Here is a 22,365-nt window from a genome sequence, read left to right on the forward strand (position 1 = left end):
TGTGTGTGGTGCGGTGTACGAGGTGTACGAAGCTGTGCCAATTTATGAGTGAGCGCTGCCTAAAAGCATGCAACACTTCTTTACACTTGGTGGCCCAGCGTGTGTTTGAGTTGTGTGCGTTGACTGCCTTTGTGTGCGTGTGTGTGTGTGTGCGCAAGTGTGTATGAATCAATTTGGCGCTCCTGCTTTTGTTTTCATTTCTTTTATAATTAATTGCATTGCTTACGCTTGCCTGGGCCTCAGCTGCGGGTTGCCCTTCCGCTCTCCATCCTCCATCCCCTATCCACAATCCCCCATCTTCCATCCTTCCCCCTTGCCAACCGATTCACCTTTCAGCAGCTTGTGCCCCCAAAATCACCGCGGGAGCCTGAAAACCGCCCATGGGCAATGGGAGAACGGATGATGGATGGGGAAACGAGAGGTGCTTTGGGAGTCGAGCTGCTTGTGATTATTGGATCAAATTGTGCAGAGGGTTGTTTACATACGTCCAGGTCCACCCACCGCATCAGTGCTGGGTACTTTTTCACTTTTTGCGAGTGATTTGGGTTATGCAATTGAATTATCGTCTCCAAGCACGGAAAAATATTGACACCCTTTTCGTGCGTCTTTCTAAAGTTTCGATATCGTTAGAATTGCGCATCTTCTTCTAAATATCAACAAAATGCTGGCCCAAAGGACCGCAAAAAGGTCGCATTAATTCGTCTTTCTCAACTTCAAATTGCGTTCGCACACTCTCTGTTTGAATAGCTCAAATCAAACTGCTGAAAACTTGTGAATAATTGATGTATTGTTTTTTGTTTGAAGAGAGTGCAATTAATCAAGGTGTAAATTGTTAGTTTACCTGCGGGAATATTGTGTCAGCAACAATCTGTAAATCCACCTTGCCAACAATAATAAATAATTTCCATTAGTCCATTTCACAAGAAGCCATTCTCGGCACGTATTTACGTTTTGTTTGGCCCAAAACAATGTCCGTATTTCGGTGCCAAAACTGTTAGACAAATTACTCCAGTGATTATGACGCTGCTCTGACCTGAGCAGCCAACATTCCTGGCCGATTCGCTTCCGTTGAGGTTATCAATTAGTCCATTCCTGTGGCTCAACCGTCGTTTGTGCAACAGTTGGATTGTCTTCGTGCCTGTGGATGTGGGCGTGCAAATGCACTGCGAAAGTGCGGTGCGAATTGTGATTTTTGAAAACGATAGGAAGCACTCATTTCTAACTAATCCATTTGGGCGGAACAGGAACTGAAACTGAAGAGCGTTGATTGAATTGATTTGCTGGCAAACGAACTCGGCACGACTCCCTGGGGCGGTTTATTTTCTTCGAGTGTGTCTCTGTTTGTCTCTCCGTGTGGGTAAATAGTTTGGAGGCTTTTGCGTGCGGTTTCTGCAACGGCTGGCAGCATTGATTAAATGTCGTTTAAATGTGCAAGCAAATCAGGAGAGGCAAGCAGGGGGCGGGGATCAGTGTGCCGCACGGAGGCGGACGGGCCCCGTATGTGGCCAGGACTTGCAGGAGGCGAAGCAGAAGGCTTCCAGGTTCAGAACCCCCATGGAATGTTATTGTATGTGCGTCGTGCACATGTGGGCCTCGCCCTCCGTAGAATGGCACTGGGCGAATGTAAACTCGACGCATTGAACTCGATGCGATTGATGGAACTACGCACACAAATACCAAATTCATTGAGTGCTATACGGCGGGGGAATGCGTGCAGAAGGACGTGTGGGGCCGTGGTTCAGTTCACATGTACCAGCGGTAGATAGATAGAAATCGACACGCAGCTGGTGGTAATGCTTAAAGCAACTTGCTGCACCGAAGTACTCAACGCCCACCCGCCCATTTGGCCTTACAATGGCATCGAATCGAATCGAAGCGAGCGAAATTAAATGTGTCCACAGTGGTGTTGCACACTATTACATAGTCCGAAGCAAGGTGAAGCAAGGTCTTGTTCAAAACAGGACATAAGTTCACTTCTCTGGAAGTCCGAGATTCAAAAAGCGGCATATCAACAAATCAGTTGACCCCCCATTTATGTTTCACCAGCCCATTTCAAACGAATTGAGCTCAGTGAGCGAACCCCATAAACATGTCCAGAGCAATTGCATATAAAGCCACACACGGTTAACAATGATTAGAGGGGAAATTGCGCTAATTAGAAATATAGCAAATCACCCCATCAGCCGCTCAATCCACTTTGCCACCTGACAATTATGCGATGGAGGAGCCCCTTCAGGCATTTATTTATTCGATTTGCTACTTGACTTTTGTTGTGCTCGGTGGCTTTTTTGACGCCGTGGGTGAGAGACATTTTCAGGCACTTGCTCCATGGTGGTCAGCAGTCAGTAGGGTTGGCACCTGCTAGCGAGCAGGGAGACACACTCGCACGTGTGGGTGGGCACCCTGAGGAGCGCAAATTTAATTAAAGTTGGGAAAACACTATTGACTCGAACGGTAAATTATGCAGCAGTCTACCCAGAACAAAGCAGCAGATCAACAACTGGAATGCTAGTGGGTGGAAATGGAAAACGGTGGGTGGGCGGAAAACGAGCGAGTCGATACGGTTGTGCAGACAAATCGAGAAGAGAAGCGGATAGACAATCGCATAGATGGAGATAGATTGCGAAGCGTACTGCATTCACACGGGAAAAATCTCGATTCCATTCAATAGTTTGGAATGGAAGTATCTTCTGATAATGAGAAGTGTTTACCAACTCGAATCTAATTTATTAAGATTTTAAAACATCGTTACGGCACGTTACACCAAGTGCATCAGTCTATTACCTAATATGCATTTAAACAGATTCGATTAGATCTGTGCCCTTTCAATAATCTCTTTTCTTCCGGTGCAACCCCCTACAACTGAAAAGCAGAAGCAATGAAAAGGGGTAACCAAAGAGGCTTTAGCTATGCTTGCACATACGTTGGTTCAACTCCACTCCCGATGTGCATTCAAAACAAGCTGGTTATATGGGTACAGGTGGAAAAGTTGGGAAAACCGGAAGACAGGGCATCCGAGGAGTGATGGGGAAAAAGGTAGAGGCACGAGTTTCCTCAAATTCGAAATCGAAATTGACGAAAAACGCCGTTCAAAATGCCAAATGAATCTCAGCTTGTGGCATGTGTGTTTTCGCCAAGCAACTGCAATCTCCTGGTGAGGTTTATTTGGAGTAGAAACAAGTGAAACGGGGTTCGAAGGGGGTCCTAAAGGGGTTCAACGAGAGTAACAGGAAAAGAGAAGGAGCAGGAGCAGGAGAAGGAGCATGAGCAATGGAAGCCATCCAAGAGCAATCATTAAATACGCTTGCATATCACTGCGATCGCTAAGAATGGAACAGATTCGAGTTACTTAAGAACGTTTCAAGAGACACAGCCAAACATACCAGCAATATTTGTACCAATTGTGGCATGCATTTACATGATGGAAGTGTGGTGAGTTTCCAGTCTCCACCTGATTGCATCTTCGGAAAGGGTATGTTTAGCAAAACGCGTTGGTACCTCGATTGCAAAGTTTTACGGCGGAATGAACATCGGAGCAACGGTGTGCGCGGGGAGGCAGACACTTCAATTCCACTACCTCACTCCGATACCCGATACCCGATACCCGATACCCGGTACCCGGTTTTCCGCGTTTTCCCCCTTTGATTTTCCCCGCCCGCCTGCCCCACTCAAATCGCGTGAAATTGCATCGAGAGTTGATTTCGCAGCGAGTGCCACTGCTTCTTTTTGCCTTTATTGCATTCGCGTTCGGTTGGCCTGATAAAAATGAATGACTGCATCAATGACAGTCGCAGGATGCGGCACCAGGGGATTCGCGGATGCAAGGTGGCGAGGACGCGAGGACGCAAGGATGCACGGATGCATGGATGCAGGATGCAGGACATGAAATCAATGCAGTCGTGGTGGAAATCGAGGGGGGCAGGCGATCCGACATGCGACACTTGCTCATTTGCAGCGTTTAGGACTAAAGTGGCAGGAAGCAGAGCTTCTCCGTTGCGGGAGTGTGTGCACACACAGAGAAATACGCTCCATTCGAAATTTATGGCCTCAGTTTACAGATACACATTGGCTGTGCCACAGAAACCTACGGGAATTTAAATGATTTTAAATGTCTACAGCTCACATGTTAGCCTTACGAGACCAATAAAAACCCTACCGAATTTGATTATACTATATAGCGGGCTTTTTGGTAATATGTATTGATAGGCGAGACTTTTTCTCAGTGTTCGTGGCGAAATGAAGTCAACAAGTTGAGCTCACGACCACTCTGACCGTTCTCTCACACACACATAGGGAAACACATTCGCATATCATATCTGTGTGTGTGTGCAAATCAGATACTTACAAAATCACATTATGCTAATGTCGTGTAATTTTGTGTGCACAAGGAGCGGCATTAGGGATCCAAAGGGGGTTCTCGGTGGGTAGGACACATTTGAGGACGTATGCCAAGTGGTGGGTGGTTGGGTGGCTTTGGGTGGTTTTGGGCGCTGCAGCGGCGGTGGTTCTGCAGAGAACCGTCTGTAATTACACGCATAAACCAGTCAAATGCTCGGGAGCTTAAAATTATTTGAAGAACTGCATCGTCAGGGGAAATCGATGGAAAATGTGGACATGGTGTAGGGGGAGCACACTCATCCGATTGGAGAAGGGCATAAACAACTTCAGCATTTGCCAACAATTCATGAACTAATGGCAAAGCACGCAAAACATTACTCATCAATATCAGCAATCGACGGACGGAAAGCCAATTTGCAATCTTCTGGCACATGATTGTAATTTTAAGAACGCAAGTCTCTTTAAATGATAAGATGAATATGCTTATTTTGGTAGATGGGAAATGCCAATAAAGATTGGAGAATATAACATTGTTTGAAGACCAAGACCATTGAGATATCGCAGGCTTTTAAAATCGGTTTCCAGGTAATGAAGGGCCAAAAGCAATTGGTAAATTGGTGACACATCGAATGGGATCCGTGCCTAATAATTTGTGAATTACATATTTGTCCAAGCTTTCCCTCACCTGGATTCTAATCTAATGGTAATCCATCAACCCCACAGATAAGCTTACAGATCAAAGGTATGATGTGAACACGTCTGAGATTGTGATGAATCGAATGATAAGCTGTCGCATTTATCGCTAGCTATAATCGATAGCTATAATTCAAAAAATCAGCGATATAGTAAAGCATTCTGTGACGGAGATAAATGTCAAATGTCAAAGTTGAAGGCTGGTCGTCGACCCCTTGTCACGAGCACTTCGTTCCGCCTTCCATAAGGACTCGCGGGGAATGTGGCCCCCAACCAGTGAGCTAGCATGTGTGTTCGGCGGCGCGCCCTACGCACATTCATGAAAATCTCATGGCATATAATCAGTGCCACATTCAGCGCAAATCTCCAGGTGCCACGCCCACCCCGCGGGCTTATTCCCACCCGCTAAGGCGGCAAACGCATTACATATGCCAATTTATTCATTATATTCATATTGTGCTGTCTCTCTCGTCCTTTTCCTCGTTTAGTCTTTTTCTTGATCCCGCTTCCTTTCCAAACTTTCTCCATTTGTTTTAATACTCTTTTTGAGGAGTGTCATCCTTTGAATCAAGAAATGAAATCTTCATAAAACGTATGAACATTTTTATGTCATTTTACAAGCCCACGTGACGTATACGTTATTTTATGTGAAAAAATTAAGTATACGACCTGTATGTCGTAATGACTACAACTGCTTATGTTTGACTAATTCCTTCGTTGATTATCTTCAGGTCGTAATATTTTAATACAAGAGCTGACATTTATTATTAATATTTAGGGTGTTCAAAGGCCAATCTTTTGGTGAAGTTCCTACTCTGCACTGCCACCGTTTCCTTGTTCTTTATCTGTCTGCCTCGTTTTCTTGACTTGCGTGTCTTTCGGTGTGTGTCCTCCGTGTGTTAGAGTGAGTGAGTCCTAGTGTCGCATTTTGTGTTTGTTTATTTGTTTATTTGCTTGTTTGCTGTGCGTGGCTTGTCTCGGCGGTTTTAACTCCTCGGGAGGCTTGGCGCTTGGCATGGGCCCAATTTTGTCAATTTTGATGCGGCACTCACCCTTTTTCCCCATTTACCATCTGCGGGATGCCTGCAGACGCCCGGGCCATTTACGTCAGCGTTTTCAATTAAGAATGTTTTGCGTGCAGCGAAGGAAATTAGCATTTATTGTTGTCGAGCGCGACATCCTCCACTCGCAAGTTTCCCTTTTCGCTGGTCATTCACGAACTCGAATATTTCTGCACCTCCAGTTATGGCTGCAGCGAAAGCCGACGTGCAAACTACCCTGCACTACAAATATTCCGGGAAGTTTGGTCCCGAGAAAGAAGCAGGCTGGGCTGCAAGAACGAGTTGGATTCTGTGGCTCATCGAGTACTTAATTTAATGCTGAAATATGTTCAATTAGGCCTGCCCAAACCATCTGAACCCTGATTCTCCACCCTACCTACCCGACTTGCGACTCTGGCAATGCAGTGAGCATAGGAAACGGCTGCCGGCAGTCGGAAATCGCATTTTGCGCTGCGAACTGTTGCCGCCAGTCGCTGCAGCTCCGGCAGCGACTGCACTTTCATTACGCATAACTCCCCTGCTCACTAGGTGTTGCCCCAAAAAGGACTCAATCCCCTTTTGCAAACCATGTCCTGCGGCCCGAGGATGGGCACAAGACGCGACTGGAATCAACGCAAGGCGCACTTTGAATTTCAAATGATTTCGGGTGATTCCGGACCCGCAATGCCATATAAATACCGATGCCATAGCCATAGCCCTAGCCACAGCCATGGCCATGACCACGCCCACAGGCCACGCCCCCGTCCTAGCAGTGGCAATTTGCTAATTTCGAATGCACTTCGAAATGTTTGCCCAATTTGGTTGGCCAACATTTTAAAACATGACTTGACAATCATGCCGCGGGCGATGGCGAGAGAGGGCAACTAAACGGGGGCGGGGGAGTCTCCCCTGCAGCTCCATGAGGCTTAGAGGGGATTTGGGGTCGGCGGGCTGGTAACTGGCAACTTGTTAGGGGGCGTGGCAGGGACTTGTGACGTGACTGTGACTGCGCAGAAAGTTTTATTCATCAAGCTGATAGCGTCGAGCGTTGTTTAACAACAGTCAGGGGAGCAGGGCAGAAGGGCTGAGGAAAGACCGGCACGCAAGAGGACGAAGCGACAACAATTCTTGGGCTAAGAGTTATGCACTGAGAAAGAAACAACTGAGTTGGTAACGAAAACAGATTATGACAAAACTTTTAACCAGAGCCCACCATAGTATCGAAGTCACTTAAAATGCACTTAAAATCCCCAGATATGAGCATCTACAAACACATGCGTGATTTCTTCGAGTGTATTTTATCGCACAGATACATTTTAATGGGGCCTCCGATGGGAGTGAGCAGTCCCGTAAATACCTGCTGGTCAAGAGCGACAGAGACAGCGCTTTGGGATCAGATAGAAAGGGCAAACGAGGATAGAGGACGATAGAGGAGGTTGGGGATAATTTACGCTTTAAAGTTTTGCATTTCTATGATATTGTTGGAAATATAATTTTAATTAAATTCGAGAGTTTGCTCTCAGTCACCTTGACTGTCCATAGTGAGACCCCCTGGACTCGCCCGCCCCCTTAACAACACCGACAACACTTTTTCAAGTAGTTTGAGGTGGTGAGCAGCGTGTTGCAGGTTGCAGGTTGCAGCTGCACACTGCACACTGCTCACTGCTCTTTGTACCCTGCAACTCATCTTCAACTGTAATTAAATGTATTGTTTTTCTATCCACCGTATGTGTGTGTGTGTGTGTGTGTGTGTGTGCATTCTTTTCACACGCTTCATTTGCCTCCATTCCACTCCGCCCCCCTCCATTCATCCGCCTTCGGAGATCGCCGTAAAAGTTTGCTCAACTTTTGCGTTTGGGGCCACATGCTTGACGCACACTTCTCAGACCGCATAGTTTGTCGAGCAGGGGCGGCGGCAGGGGGGTGCCAGGGTGGCTGCATTGCAGCGTTCAAGCAAATAGGTCCTTTTTCCTCTAACTCCAAAAAGCACGTCCCTCTAACTGATGAAAACAAGAAATGGCAGCTAAATTTCTTGTCAATACATTGTATATCAGAAACCGATGCAGGCAGGCGCTCCTAGTTAGTTGACGGGTGCTGTACATCGAACACTTTGGTGCGTTTAAGAGTGCGCCATGCATCGCGATGAGTTTTACGGTAGTCAACATGCAATTGCGCGATGCTCTTCACTTTTGCTAACTAACACAGAACATGGGAAATCCATTGGGTGCACGGAAAAAGGGGTGGGGGCGGTCTTGGTCCAAAATGGGCGTGGCTGTGTGCTGTTTGGCAAAAGTTTGCCAGCTGCGCCAAGTTCTAATGAACAAATTCTTTTGGGCAACAAAAGTGAGTCGAGTTTGGCTGCAGATGAGAAAGAAAAGAGAGAGAGGCTTGGAGAATGCGAGGAGAAGAGAGTGCGAAGAATTCCCTGGCAATCCTAGCTATTGCCAACCAACTTTTCCCTTCTGCAAGCTCTATTCTCTTTTATTCTGGCACTTCGTTTTATAAAGGAAAATATAATTCTGTGGAATATGTTCAAGGGAAAAAAACTTGTTTGCTTTTTCCCGTGTATCTACAAAGGCACCAATATGCGCACACTGTTTCATATTAAAAGCTAGATTTTTTCTTAACCGCTTTAATTGCATTTCTTTGGTTTCTTTCTGTCATAATTTCCTCTCGGGCCGCTTTCTTCTCTTCATTTCAACTGTCATCTTCATTTTATCCTCTGTTTTATATCTCTGGGTCATTTCCTTAAGTTTCAATCTATTCATACAAAGAGTACGAAGAGTACGAACCACACCTTAGCATTTCTTTAGCTTTCTTTTCCGTTTAATTTCCCATCATCTTCTTGCCATTGCTTTCTTTTGCACTCTTTCTGCCGAGAGCAGTGCTTTCTCAATTTTTTTGGCATCCCTTCATACATAAATTCCATCTGTAATCTGTCCTATCTATTCCATTTATCTCTATTTATTACCCGCCTTCGCTCGCGTTCTTCTTGGCATTTTTACCCTTTCGCCGCTTTCCTCTTCGATGGTCTTTAATCTGCTCCTTCATCACTGATAGTTTCGTTCATTCCATTTTAATTCCTTTCTCATATAAAATGTCTTACTTTAAATCCCACCCCCCGTTACCCCGACTCCTGATCCCCCCATTCCCGTCAGCCGTGCAGCTGATTTTCCCTGCCTCCCATCCACGCTTTTCATTGTATCTGGATGAACTTTTTTACGGTTGCTTCTTCAACTTTCCTGCGCTTATCTCCATCGCAAGCCAAGGCTGCCCCCACCATTCCATCTGGCCTGGCCCCATTTGCGGTGGCGAGCCGCCTCCTTCGCCAGTGGCGCCACCACCTGGATCGCCTCACACCGCTCGCATTCCACCCACATTCCACCCACGCACCGCCCCCTCGTTGGCCTTTCATTCGATTTCATTTCAGCTTGTCTAGCAGCAATCCACTTGAAGGATGCCACAATCTTTCGTCTGCTCCTGCTGATTCTGGGGCTGATGATGCGTCTTCATCCTTGTACGCATCTCTGTGTTGTCCTTGGTTCTCCTCGAGGTCCTCGTCTTCTGCTTCTTGGTGCTGATCAGGGACAACATCAGCAGCAGGTCGCTGCGAAAAATGGTTTGCATCTCCATTATCATCGAGTCTTTATCAGCTAAATATTAATATCAGTCAAATATAATCACGTTTAATTCGAAACAACGATTTACAGAAAAGGGCATACGGGGAATTCCTCCAACCCCTTCGGTCCTTGGCAACTATTTATTATTACTAGTAATTGGACACCTAATATTGTTGCCGTTTTTAAGGTATTTTTTAAAACGACCATCAGTACTTGCCGCTTTTTTCGCTCTATGTGGCTCAAGAATGGCTCGCATCGGCATCAAACCACAACAAATTGCAAAAAGCATTTCCATGCGACTTACTTACATTTCTTTGAGGCTCCTCCGAGCTGCCTGATGTCGGTTGCCAGTGCTCCAGATCCTCCAGCGCCGGATCCCTGCCGCACTTGTCTGCCCCACTTAATGCCTATTTATTGCCCCTTTAATCTGCTGCCTGGGAGGAGTCGAGCGGGCCGAAGTCCAGGAGGATTGGGGCATGCGGAATGGGGCATGAGGCATCCATGAGGCCATTCAAGTGAACGGACGGTGGTGGGTGCGTCTGGCTTGGAATTGAATCTTCAGCATTCCGTGCTCGACAGTTTAACAATTATGCTAAGCACCAGCAGTCCTCCGACAAGCGCACATGTGTTCATACAAGTGCAAACAATTATCTAATTGTTTTTGGTATTACAAAATTTGCCCAGATATTCGATTCGAAATCATTTGAATTAACAGCTAAACGCTTGCATCTCTTTCCCAATTACACATGCAAAAAAAATTTTGGTAATGTACAGTAGAATATGTAAGGAATTTTATGAATTTGAATGAAAAATATCGTTCCTCTTGTTATTTTCAATTGTAATATTAGTAATCGAATCTTTGGGAGAGGTAGCATTTGAAATGAAGCATATGAACATTTATTTTGACAATGTACAAGACATTTTTATCTGTAACTAAGTGCACTAGATACATTTGTATTCAACTGCACTTATACAAATGCGTACATTTGCAAATGCGTTTGCCTAAAATTTATGTAATAGATTTCAGCGATTCCTCAAATCGAATTCAGTGCCAGTTGCAACTTCTTCGCCGACCTCCACTCATTGCTCGAGAAAATTCGACAATTTCATTAAAATGTTGCACACAACTCAAGTAAAAGGCGGCCAATGGAGGCATTAAGGGGTTAAAAGGCTGGGCGTTGGTGGTTTGGGGCTGCAGAGCCAAGGAAAAAACCAATATCAAATATTTAAGCACTTCAAACTGCTCGTTTGCACTTGCCAAAACAACTACGCAAAATTCAAGGCGACGACGATGGAGCTGAAGATGGAGCCAAAGTTGGAGAAGCGGATGAAGTTTAGCTGGAAGACAACGACAGAAGCAAGATGAGGGATTTTAGGACTTGCAGCAAGTGAAATGCCAGTGCGCTTACCTTTAATGCATATTCTAAGGCTAAATGTGGCGATTCTCGCTTTTTAGCTGACTAATTTGGAACGCAGAGCAGGGTTTTTATGAATTCGCAAGTCAAATTCATAATTATCACCAGATCCTTACACAAGAAATTCCACGGCTGGAGTTGGAGATGTATCTTCAATTATTCGATGTCATCTGTGGAAAATGGGAAAGTGGCATTAGCAAATAATACAAGATAGTTAATTCTAGGATGTAGACAGCACTTCGAGTGGAAGCGCCGAAAGGATGAGAAGGAACCAAGATATGGGCCCGCACACGCATGTCACGCGAAGGACGAATGAGCCTGTTTCTGGCTGCTGCTCAAACTTATCCTTTGGTGGTTGCCAAGCAGTTGACTCTGTTGCTGGCATTATCAAAAATTTAAAGTTCGCCATTATATTACATTTCCTTAAGTTGCAAATTAAAACCCCTCAAGTGCAGTTGGACTCTGAAGACTACGTACAGCTACACTGGAAGAAGCGCTTAGTCAGTTTCTCTGGATTTATATCAATTCGTATTACCTGAAATCTCGCCCTCGCTTGGAATCCATTGTTGATCAATAGTAGCGGCGTTTGCAATTGTGATTACGTTGTCGAGTCTAACGTCGTGGTTTCCGTTGATCAAAGATCCCAAAATGATGTTGAAATTTCGGCTACCTCTTTGGGAATACATTGTGGCAACTTTCCCAGGAATTAACGCATAGATTGGGCCCCTTATTGGTAAAAAGCAAGCAATTCGCGAATCAGCATGTTTTTGTTTTTTTTAAGCTGCCCAAATGTAAACTATGGTGTGACCAGAGATTAGGGAAGAAAAGACACACGAAAAATGGCTAAGCGTAACCAGAGTTGTCACCAATTCATAAAATGTTCAAAATTTAAAAAAAGAAAAGAAGTGTAAGCATTTAAAAGTACGCATTATTTGTATTATTTTCCTCTGTGTGCTGAGACACAGACCCCAGCATGGTTTGCTTAACAGGAACAGGACTCAGAAGTCAGGACTCAGTCGGCTTGAGTTGCAGTCTCAGATGGAGCCAAAGAATTCGAGTCCTGCTCGTTGAAGTGACCCACTTTCTGGTCTTTGGCTAAGGCAGAACGTCGCCAGTAGAAAGGACGGATGAAGCCCCCAATGAAATCAAATGGAAGAGTTGCGCTACACAAAGCCAAAGGCATCAGCAGGAGATGAACCGACGACCAGATGAAATAAAGGCCAGCAGACGAGGACCAAACACGACGGTCAACCGAAGGTCCTCGGCTTTCCTGCCACTCATCGCCAGGATAACACGAGTGTGCAGCACCAAGGAGCAATGAGTGAAAGCTTCGCTGCAAGGACTCTGTGGTGAGTTCCTCTGGCCAGAAAAGGATGCGAAGCTTCAAGCTAGGCCTAAAGCGGTGCCATTACAGCTATCAATCAAACCTGAAACCATGTTTTCAAGTTCAGTGGGTCCTTTTGGATATGGAACTAACATTAATATTTCTCGATATGATTTTAATAAATTAAAAACCCAGCTGAACAGTTTCTTTTAAGTAAGTTTCAAGTCCTTCATAGTACAGTGCTCTTTTAGTCAGTCATCTTAGTTATCGTTTTCGGGTAGGCGACTTTCGGTGCCACAACAGTTTCTGAAGATATTTCAGCCATTCTTAGACACTTTGTAATTTCCGTACGTTTTCGATATTTTAAGCTGCGTCTGCATGACTTCTCCACTTGGTTTTGGTTCGGATTTGGACTCCAGCGGGGGATGATCCAAGTTGTCTTTGCCTTGTCCCCTAACCCTTAAATGGTCGCCCACTGGCACACGGACATGACAATTGTAAGCAGCGGTGTGTGCGTTTGTGTCTTGTGTGGGTGTGAGTGTGTGTCCGGGGGGTTGGGGGTCTGTGTGTGTGTGGGGTGTTCGTTTAAATGTGGCTTTGTGTGCGTGCCAGCGAGTGTGTCTGTGTGGCGCGGAATCGAAGATGGTATCAATTCCACATTCGCTCGCATCACATCTAAGACTTCACTGCCCACTGATGGATGCCCCAAGTTGACTGCATTAGGTTAGAATATTCGGGGCGGAACTGCTTTGAAAAACTCTTTAGCCTACAAGTTAGCTTGGCAATTTTCTGGCAATTTTAAGAACATTTTTGCTGAGCGTACTCCTACTACTCCTACTCGGCGTTAAAGTTTTTGCGGTAATGGCGCTCTGGGACGTCGACGGTTGGACTGATGGACTGTCAAGGGAGGGGTAGGGAAAGAGGGCGGGGGTGGCACGGAGGGATTGTGCCCGGCAACGCGCCGTCCCGCACCCCCAGCTCCAGGAGGAGAAACAGCAGCCCATTAGGCGAGTGCGTATTACTTATGTAGCCTGTTAACTTGCCTCTCGATTGTTTGCCCTCGCCCCCCTCCCCGCAAGGACTAGAAATGTACGTTTTTTTCCTTTCGCCGGCTTTCTCTGGCGCCCCTCGTTATCCCCCGCTCGTGGAATAATTTTAATTGAAATTACGAAAAGGCGAAATTACGCGCCGCCCCAAAAACCGGCAGGCATATCTATGAATTTCTATATGTATGCGTGCCGGACTAGTCTGGGATAGACTCTCGCCTGAATTATCATTTTAAATCATTTTGTGTGCGACCACAAAAGTATGCAAATAAAATGCCGCAATACATTTGTGGGCCATTTACAGGGTACCACAAAATGGCAGTGACCAGCATATAAGCCACCAAAATCCGCTCATGGCGCCGACTGCATATTTGTTTTGGCGACAGAAGGGCAAACAATTCAGTTCCCATATTCGCATTGGAGGTTGAATGCCGTTGCTTTAAAACACTCGCGAAATTCGAGACTCCCTTTGGGTTTTGTTCCTCTTTAGACCTCTTTTTCGGCAGCAAAAAATGACAGAATTATTATTTCCTGTTTTGGTTTAATTAAAACATTAAAGAATATACTCGTATATCTAGCATGTTTATTTTTGAAGCTATTCTCCAGTCTCTCCTCTTCGTCGGGTCCTTTTTTCAAGAATGCCATCGTTCCGTCGAGTGTCCGCAAGTCCATCTGTCCGTCCGTTTGTCTGCGCTGCTCCATCTTGCGCGTTGTTTTTATACGGCCGCTTTGTTTTGCTCCTTTTATGAAAATTATTTCGTGCATTCTGGCCTATAAAGCGAGTGGGGCCGTAAAAAGCGGCACTCGGAATGAAAATCGCTTGGCAGCTAGACCAGGGATCCTTCGTTTTACAGATGGTGGGGCTGCGGGAGGACGCAAAATGAACAACTCGAAACTGAATAGAAAAAATGTATCACAAAATGGAGAGATAAAAATAAAATTAGTTTTAATAAAGTCAAAAAGCCACAGGAAGCGTACTGCTGGGAGAGATGCCACAATGGAAGTTAAATTTGAAAAGCAAATGAATCAGTGTGTGCAGAGCAGGGGAATCGAATTAAATGTGGGCGATGGAAAATACACACACACAGAAATTAAAGCAGAAAAACTAGGAAAAATGGGGAGGCCTCTGAGAAATTATTAAACAAGACCAGAGTGGCCAGAAATAAGAACCGGCAAACGAGCTCCGAAAAGTGTCACACCTTAAAGTTAAAGATTCCTCGGAAAAGTCGCGCATTCGATAAGGCAGAAAAAACTCAAGAATACGATTGTACGATTTTCCTCGACGTGTTTGCTGCGAGAAATCTAGTTGTGGGCCCCGAAACACACGGTATCGGTGAAAGTGCTTTGATCTTAGCTGGCCATTCCATGTTAAAGCAACTCTTTATCACATTCCATTGATTGTCTGGCTGCCAAAGTGAATGACCGACTTTGTGCGGGCGCGAGTTAGTGGATGGAACTAACTAACCGAAGCGAAGCCTCTGTGGACCCTCTTGTTCACATATTTGTATATAACTAACTAGCTAGGCACACACCGCCGCGCACATCAAGTTCGTGGAGTGCTCCACAAATAAGAAGGGAGCCAGCCATTCCGTTAAGCGTTCTTGTTTCGTTCCGCCGCTGAGCTCTCTGTTCTAAGGCTCCTCGATCCCAGCCCATCGCAGGACCTCGGCCCTACACTCGAAAAATCTTGGCAGATATCATAACTGGAGTAACTTATTCTGGAGTATTGTACTTCAGTCGATACGCCACTGGGACAATAAAAATGAAGTGCCAAACAGAAACTGATGCACTAACCACAAACCAAAAGCAAATACTCCCGCAGGCAATTACTTACTCACTGGTCGCTGGACCAGTTACAGTGTTTTCTGAAAGTGTATGAAATATTTACCATTTTTTGGCTGTTCCCGTTTTGGTTCCTGTTTACAAAGCTTGTTTACATGCGTGTGTGCGTATGCTTTGTTACTCCCCATACGTATGCTGGCAATTTTCTAAGACAGCACCATCATCGCCACCATTTGACAAGGCCCGAGGAGTCGGAGCGCGGATCTGCATCATGGAGATGTCAGGCGGCAGAGTTGAGTTATACTAATAAGACACAACTGCCACAAGCAGCTCGAAAAGTCCAGGAACACCAAGGGAAATCCGTCGTCCAGGAAAAAGACAGTCCACATCATCGCCCGCCCAGTCGAGTGTTTAAAGCCGAGTGCACGCGGCGAAATCTCTAAAACGAACCATTTTATAAAACATCCGGCCTAAAATGGATTCAAATTGATTAGAATAATTCCAAGAATAAGGTCCGTTAGGTTAATTGTTTCTGCTAATTTCAAAGCGAAATTGTTCTACAGTGCGGCAATCGAATGCTTGCCTCGCTGAGCACTTTGAAAAATGACTCGAAACGGAGGGCAGAGCCCTAGTTCGTTAGGTGCCTAGCCGCCATATTTTCGCTCAGTGCAGCGCTGAATGGGTGCTTGGCATTTATGGTGTGACTGCTCTGGAAAAAGCTTTGTGCAACAATGGACCAAGTCCGCAAACTGGGGGCGAGGATCGAAAGGAGTTGGCGCAGTCCTGGCCACTTTGACTGCAGCACAAGCTGCTCCAGCGATTGTTGGCGGACTTAACGCAGTTCGCTTTATGGCACGCCAGTTGACTGCCGGAGTCAGGTTTCTGCCTTATCCGCTGTCGCTGCTGCACGGAGAGAAATAGCGAATGCAGATTAAAACTCCTTCGGCTTGAATCACTCACAGCTAAATCACTGCGCCCTCTGCGGCCTTTTCTCCTCTAACAACAACTGATGCCCATAGTTCGAAACACAATATTTTGTCTGAAAATACTCATACATACATACATATACGAAAAGCCTGTTACTGCCTGATTCGGATGCCACTGCAATTATTTCCCAGTGCAATAGTTAACGCGAGTGCCGTGGCCCAAGACGCCGAGGCGATAGCGATGGCGATGGCGAATCGGATTGGATTGGATCTGAAATGCAATGCTTAAGCTGAAACGGCTCTCGGCGGGCACTTCGCTCCTCGCCCAGTCCTCGCCGTCAGATGCAGTTAAGTATACAATTATTAATAGCTGCACTTATAGTGCCCTGAACCCATTCACCTCTCAAAAATGAATGTAAGGCGATTTGACCCTTAAACATCGGGTTTAAAACACTGAGCACTAGAGCACTGGTCAAGAAACAGTTTCTGTGGGAATGCACCAGCCGATTTGAAAGCTACAGATACTTTTCGATTGTTACCCTTCTGGATAAACCCAATATGTAAAAGTTTTGAAAGCTGAACGGTTTTGTTTCTAATTGTCTTGGAAATATTTCAACTAGAACCGAAGATGGAGAATATCATTTAAGACTGGCTAGAGTTGTCACCAAATATTATTCCTGGGGCCTGTGAGATTTAGATACCAGCCATAGACTACCCCACTATTCGAGTAGTTTTCTTCTTTGTGTTATCTGGTAACACTTGCAAAGGTCAAGTTTTGGACAGTCATCCTCAAAAGCAAGAAAAAAGGAACACTTTGAAAAAGGAAAATTCTGGATAATCATTCAGCTGATTTTTGCTCAAAGGTAAAAGAAAAAAAATAAAATGTTTAGAAACGACGTCGCGGGATTTGAACTCACCAGTGGACCGACTGGTCTGAAAAGCAGGATCATTGTGCGAAACCTACCAGATTGCACTCGCCATGAGCTGGCTTACCTCTGCGTGCCCTTTGGCCAAATCCTTGGCTCGCTGATCGTCAATAAGCAAGGATTTATCCAGTATTCTAAGGAGAGCGAGGCCACGCGCGCCATAAACGCGCTCAACCAAATTGTCTTCAAATCGAAAGTTCTCCACGTCTCGAACGCCAGTTTTCGTTCCATCGAAAGGTATCAGGTGCAAATTGGGTCTGATGAGAATGAAGATGACTTGGTACAGGAGTACTATGAGGATGACTCCTAGGATGACAATGACGGCCGGGGTACCATGCAGGAATTGTGCACACGCAAGAGGAAGAGACATACGAACGGCAAAAACATGAAGTAAAAGGTGAAGAGTCCGAACACGTGCTCATATGTCGCCAAACAACACAAATCACTGGAAGAAGAAGAATCTCTACACGAAGAGCACAAGAAGAACAGAAGAAACGACACACCAACATATTTCAACTCCTATACTTATACACGTCCGAAATATGCTCTGCAATAAACTGAAAGCATTTCCTGGTCAAAATATTCGAAGTAGTTTTTCTTGGGGTGTTGGCAACAAGGGAAAAATGCAAATATTATATCATGCTAATTTCTATGAGCACTTTTCAATTAAGTGTAACCAAAGACACTAGAATAACAAGATGCGCCATACAATTTTTTGGCACGCGATTTTTTGGCCGTGGCTCTAGAGGTGGCTCCAGGCTCTCTCGAGTTTTTGTTCGAGAGCGAGAGAGCGGAGTGAACAGCTCTTTTCTACGCATACAGTGATAGCAGACAACTGTATGTGCGCACACGCATTGTGCTCATGCATTGTGAATTTGACAAAATATTTTTTTGGCCGTGGCTCTAGAGGTGGCTCCAGGCTCTCTCGAGTTTTTGTTCGAGAGCGAGAGAGCGGAGTGAACAGCTATTTTCTACGCATACAGTGATAGCAGACAACTGTATGTGTGCACACGTATGCTCATGCATTGTGAATTTGACAAAATATGCCCTTCACCTTAGAAGTTCGTTGACTTTAAATCTATATTATTTTTTTTTCCAATTGGCACCATGTGAAAAATTCTTGTTTTGCATTGCCTTAACGTTATTATTATTCAAATATAGCTTAGAAATAGTAATAGCCGAATCTATGTACATCACAAAATAAATTTCACAAATGACTTTATATTAGAATATTTGTCATTAGAGTATTCAGCTTGCGACGTGAGAAAAATTAATAAGGCAGTGATTGTTGAGTGCTTGTGTCCGCACTTCGTGCCTCGGACTTCGGGAAATTAAATTTTTAATTAAATTATTTTTTAATATTTGCAAAATACACATTCACCAAAAAAGTGGCTGCGTAGTGCCAAACCAATGTATGGCCGTTAGGCATCCTGTTATTCTAGTGTCTTCGGTTTAACCCAGTTATGTACTGTCAGTTCTTCCCCATTATTTTTTTACCTACGTAGGTGTCGTGGGATCATTGAAGTTCATTTAGAAGATAGTTTCGGCAAATTCACATAGTAATAGAAATTCAAATAATAATAATTCTTAAAACTTTGCCCTCGAGTCGGAATTTTTGTTTAAAACATTACCACTGCCCTCGAAAATGGCGAACGGGCGATGGATATCTCCTCTGTGCTCCGCGGACCAGATGCTATCTTCCCTGATCTATGACGAGGATTGGATTGGATTGGACTGGACTCGCATTGCCCGCCGGCGACTTTCCGTTTTATTTGGCCTTCAACTTTTGGGCCAACTCGCATTATACGCTTAATAACGGTCACATAATTATGGAGATTTTACGTGGCCCACAGCCAGACAGAAGACAGAAGACAGAAGAGGGAATGCGGAAAAATGGGGAAAGTCGCTCCGAGCAAAATGATGATTATATATTTTGACGTAGTCTTAAGTGAAACTGGGAAGCCCCTGCTCCGTATAACCTAAGTCCGCTCCAAAGCGATTGCTACGTGCTCTGTGCAATGGATATTTCTGTTTTGCTCCCTGCGTTATTTCGCATTACTTTATTTCGCGCTCAATGAAAGCTTAGCTGCACGGAGCGAAAAGGGGTGATACCTAGGGGTGACCATAGATCCTACAAACCAGGGGTCATTCTGGGACCGCAATGGACTGAGCTGTTTGATAGCAAGATGCTTTTAAATATTGCATAAATTAGGCTAGACAAATAAAATAACAAAAAATAAATTAAATTAAATAACACTCTCTTTTTTATGAGTGCGCGCACATACATTGTATGTGTGTGGTTGGGCTTGGCTATTAAATTTCCAGTTCAATGATTAACGAAATTTATGTTTCGGCTTACGTATAACTAGGCGTCCCCGAGTGTGTGCTTGTGTGTGTGAGCGTGTGTGTGTGGAAGTGTGTCAGTGTGTAGGTGTAAGTGAGTGCGTGTCGCCTCGAAGGTGCCGCTAACGATGCCCCAAGCGGAATGCCGAGTTCATGGGTTAGCAGCAACTGCGACTTGCCACTCCTCAATTAAATTGCTCGAAGCCGACCTATCGTGAAACCATATCCTGCTGCAAATACCATATATACATATGTATGTACATATGCGATGATGTATGGCGAGGATGTGCGTAAATCTTAAATTGAATTTGAGTTTCATTCATTCATCGCTCGATTTTTGGCGTGCTTACTTTCTGCGGATTAAATTAAATGTTTAATTATCTGTCATTGGGAAAGGTGATTGTAGCAAACTGCAACTTCATACATCGGTAATTCATTCGTTAGCGATGCGGCGTGGGTAGTTCCGGTAGTTTTCGCCGCATAAACGATAAATGGGAGATGCGTGCCGCGCCGCGGAGGATGGGCGAAGGGCATGGAAAGGAAGGCCCTGATGGCCCGACCTCAGGCGGCGGAGCTGGCTGGAGCTGCCTCGAAGGATGCGGCTAGAAATGCGTCGCGACGTGTTGGTGGCTCATTAAATATGGATGTCTTGTACGGAGCAGCTGCCTGGCGAGGTCCTGAGCCCGAGCCATTCAATTAAGGCGCATTTTGTTGCCTCTCTAATCTGTTTGAAATATTGACCATGCGCAAAATGGTGTCAGCCAGGCCCAAACTGAAACTAAAAAGAAAAGCTTTCGCCGGAGGAGTTGAAGTGAAGTTTGAGTGGGTGCAGTGGCAAAGCAAATATGTTCAGGCATGCAAAATAATGAAGTTGAAGCGTAATTAATTTTCAGCTTGTGCTGTGCTCGGCCAAAACGGGTTCAAGATCCCCCCGGAACTGGTTCACACATTTAAGGCCAACATCCTGGGGCACTTCTGCTAAAGGGCTTCAAGCAGGACCAACGTTAGATGGATAATTCATGGATGTATTTAGTTTTCATGCATAACTTAGTTGTAAAGCCTTCTTCTGTGCAAGGGAATTTACAAATAGTCGCACCGCTTAAAGCTATTTGCACTTGTATAATGCTCGAAATTAAACCCATTTCGGTTTGCAATCAAATTAGTTGTATTTGACGATGGTCAGCTCAATCAATTCAATTAAACGTTTTCAGTTTTTATTAGCTTGCTCGCATTAAACCAAGATTTATGTGCATCGCAGTGTGATTTATTGTGGTCCTCCGTTTTTGCGCAAAATTGGTGAGAACTGACCACTAAACATGGCTTTATATACATAAATTTTATAATTTTAATATGCATTATTGATGAGATCATAAATGCATTTTCACACAATTCACATTGGTGAAGGGGGAAGTGTATCAATTGTTACTGCTACATCATAAATAAGATTGTTGAAATTTGTTGCAAATCTGCAGTTTATTAATTTATTTCGCATCATTCTTGCCACATTATAAAATTTTGACTGTGACTTTGTGGAATCAGCAAACAGATCTTGAAAGGAATTTCAAGGAATTCCATTTCGTTTCGTAACCGAAATTTAACCATCTTTATTTTGGATTTTTAATCGAAACCCAAAATTTTTGAAAACAAAACCCACTCAATTATGCTCATCTAGAAAAGCAGAAATATTTTTATTTAGCGGATTCATATATAATTTTTGAAGAACAATAGACGTCGAAAGGTTTGCCAAAACTAAACAACACTTTTACAGCTCCAATGAAAACAAGATTATTTGTCCAGTGAGTGCAAAGTTTCCCCAGCAAGCCGACTTTTGGCAAGCGGATTAGGCCAATTTTCTGCGCTTTTCCGGGGTAACCGGTGCTTTTCACCTGGCTCGACGGTGCGTGTGGGATGTCAAACTGTTCGGACAGAGGCTATAACCCGTTTAAATCTCATTCCCCTTCGACGCCCCCTGCCAACCTCTTTCGACTCTTTTTTGGACCAGTTGACTTACTTTGCTCAATGCCAAACAAACAGCAGGAACGAGGAAAAGCACAGAGGAAAGGAATTTTCTTGGCAGTAAGTTGAATGTTTTTGCTGCCGGACGGGGTCCACTGCATTGTGTGAGCACAAAAAAGAAGAGCCGAGCGACTTCATACAGCAACTAAGAGAAAGTCTGACTATATACTGTGTCCGGTATGTGCTGGGCGAGTTAGGGTGGACCAACTGCAGCAGGAGTCCGCACAACTCAAGTCTCGGAAATTCCCTTCACAAGGGAGCACATCTATTCAGTTGGACGTACACAGGTGCTAGGACATAAGGATAGTTCATAAAAGAGGATTAGTTCGTGCGATAGGCATAGACAATATAATTCAAGAACTCCTAACGGTTTGCTTTTCATCGGTCCACCCAGCAGTACATGTATATACCTATATACTTTTACACAGATATGTGCTGGGTGCACATAAAAAGCCGTTTTTCTATGTCAGCTGCATTTCGGTGTGTGCTACAGTTGTGATGAGGGGCGGGCGGCAGCGGGCCATGTCGGAGGTCGGGGCGGAGATTGAGGTGCTCTATGACACCGACGACCCCCAGAAAAGCCGGGGTCGCTCCCGCACCCGCCGCTTCAACCCACCGAACGGACGACACACCGAATTCGTTGTCGTTGTCGTTGGCGCGATAGGAAAAGCTTTTTTCAATTGTTTCCGTTTCGAGGTCATGACAAATGCATTCTCTTTATTTCTTTTCTCTTTAGCTGGTTAATTTTATCTCGGTCGCAGATTTCGCAGGCAAACAAGCGACACGCGGCAATGAACTATATATAACCCGAACCCGAACCCGGACCCAAACCCAAACTTCCTAGCCTGCCACGACCATGCCGCACACTGAATGCTTTTGGCCATATGCCACCTTTT

General features: G+C 44.9%; 1 protein-coding gene and 1 long non-coding RNA gene across 2 annotated transcripts; one reads left to right on the top strand and one right to left on the bottom strand.

Annotated features, from left to right (window-relative positions):
• Positions 1-10,955: 10,955 nt before the first annotated feature.
• On the bottom strand, positions 10,956-11,922 carry LOC116802190. The gene is made up of 4 exons (XR_004362556.1): positions 11,642-11,922; positions 11,584-11,590; positions 11,101-11,276; positions 10,956-11,029 (listed from the first exon to the last, which is right to left on the bottom strand). It is a non-coding gene; the product is annotated as an uncharacterized LOC116802190 (long non-coding RNA).
• Positions 11,923-16,948: 5,026 nt separating this feature from the next.
• Positions 16,949-17,680, top strand: LOC6615930. The gene has a single exon (XM_002040262.2). It carries the CDS (start codon positions 17,067-17,069, stop codon positions 17,418-17,420), a length of 354 nt encoding a protein of 117 aa, XP_002040298.1. The 5' UTR covers positions 16,949-17,066; the 3' UTR covers positions 17,421-17,680.
• Positions 17,681-22,365: the final 4,685 nt, after the last annotated feature.

Source organism: Drosophila sechellia, chromosome X (assembly GCF_004382195.2).
Source record: "Drosophila sechellia strain sech25 chromosome X, ASM438219v1, whole genome shotgun sequence".
Taxonomy (NCBI): domain Eukaryota; kingdom Metazoa; phylum Arthropoda; class Insecta; order Diptera; family Drosophilidae; genus Drosophila; species Drosophila sechellia.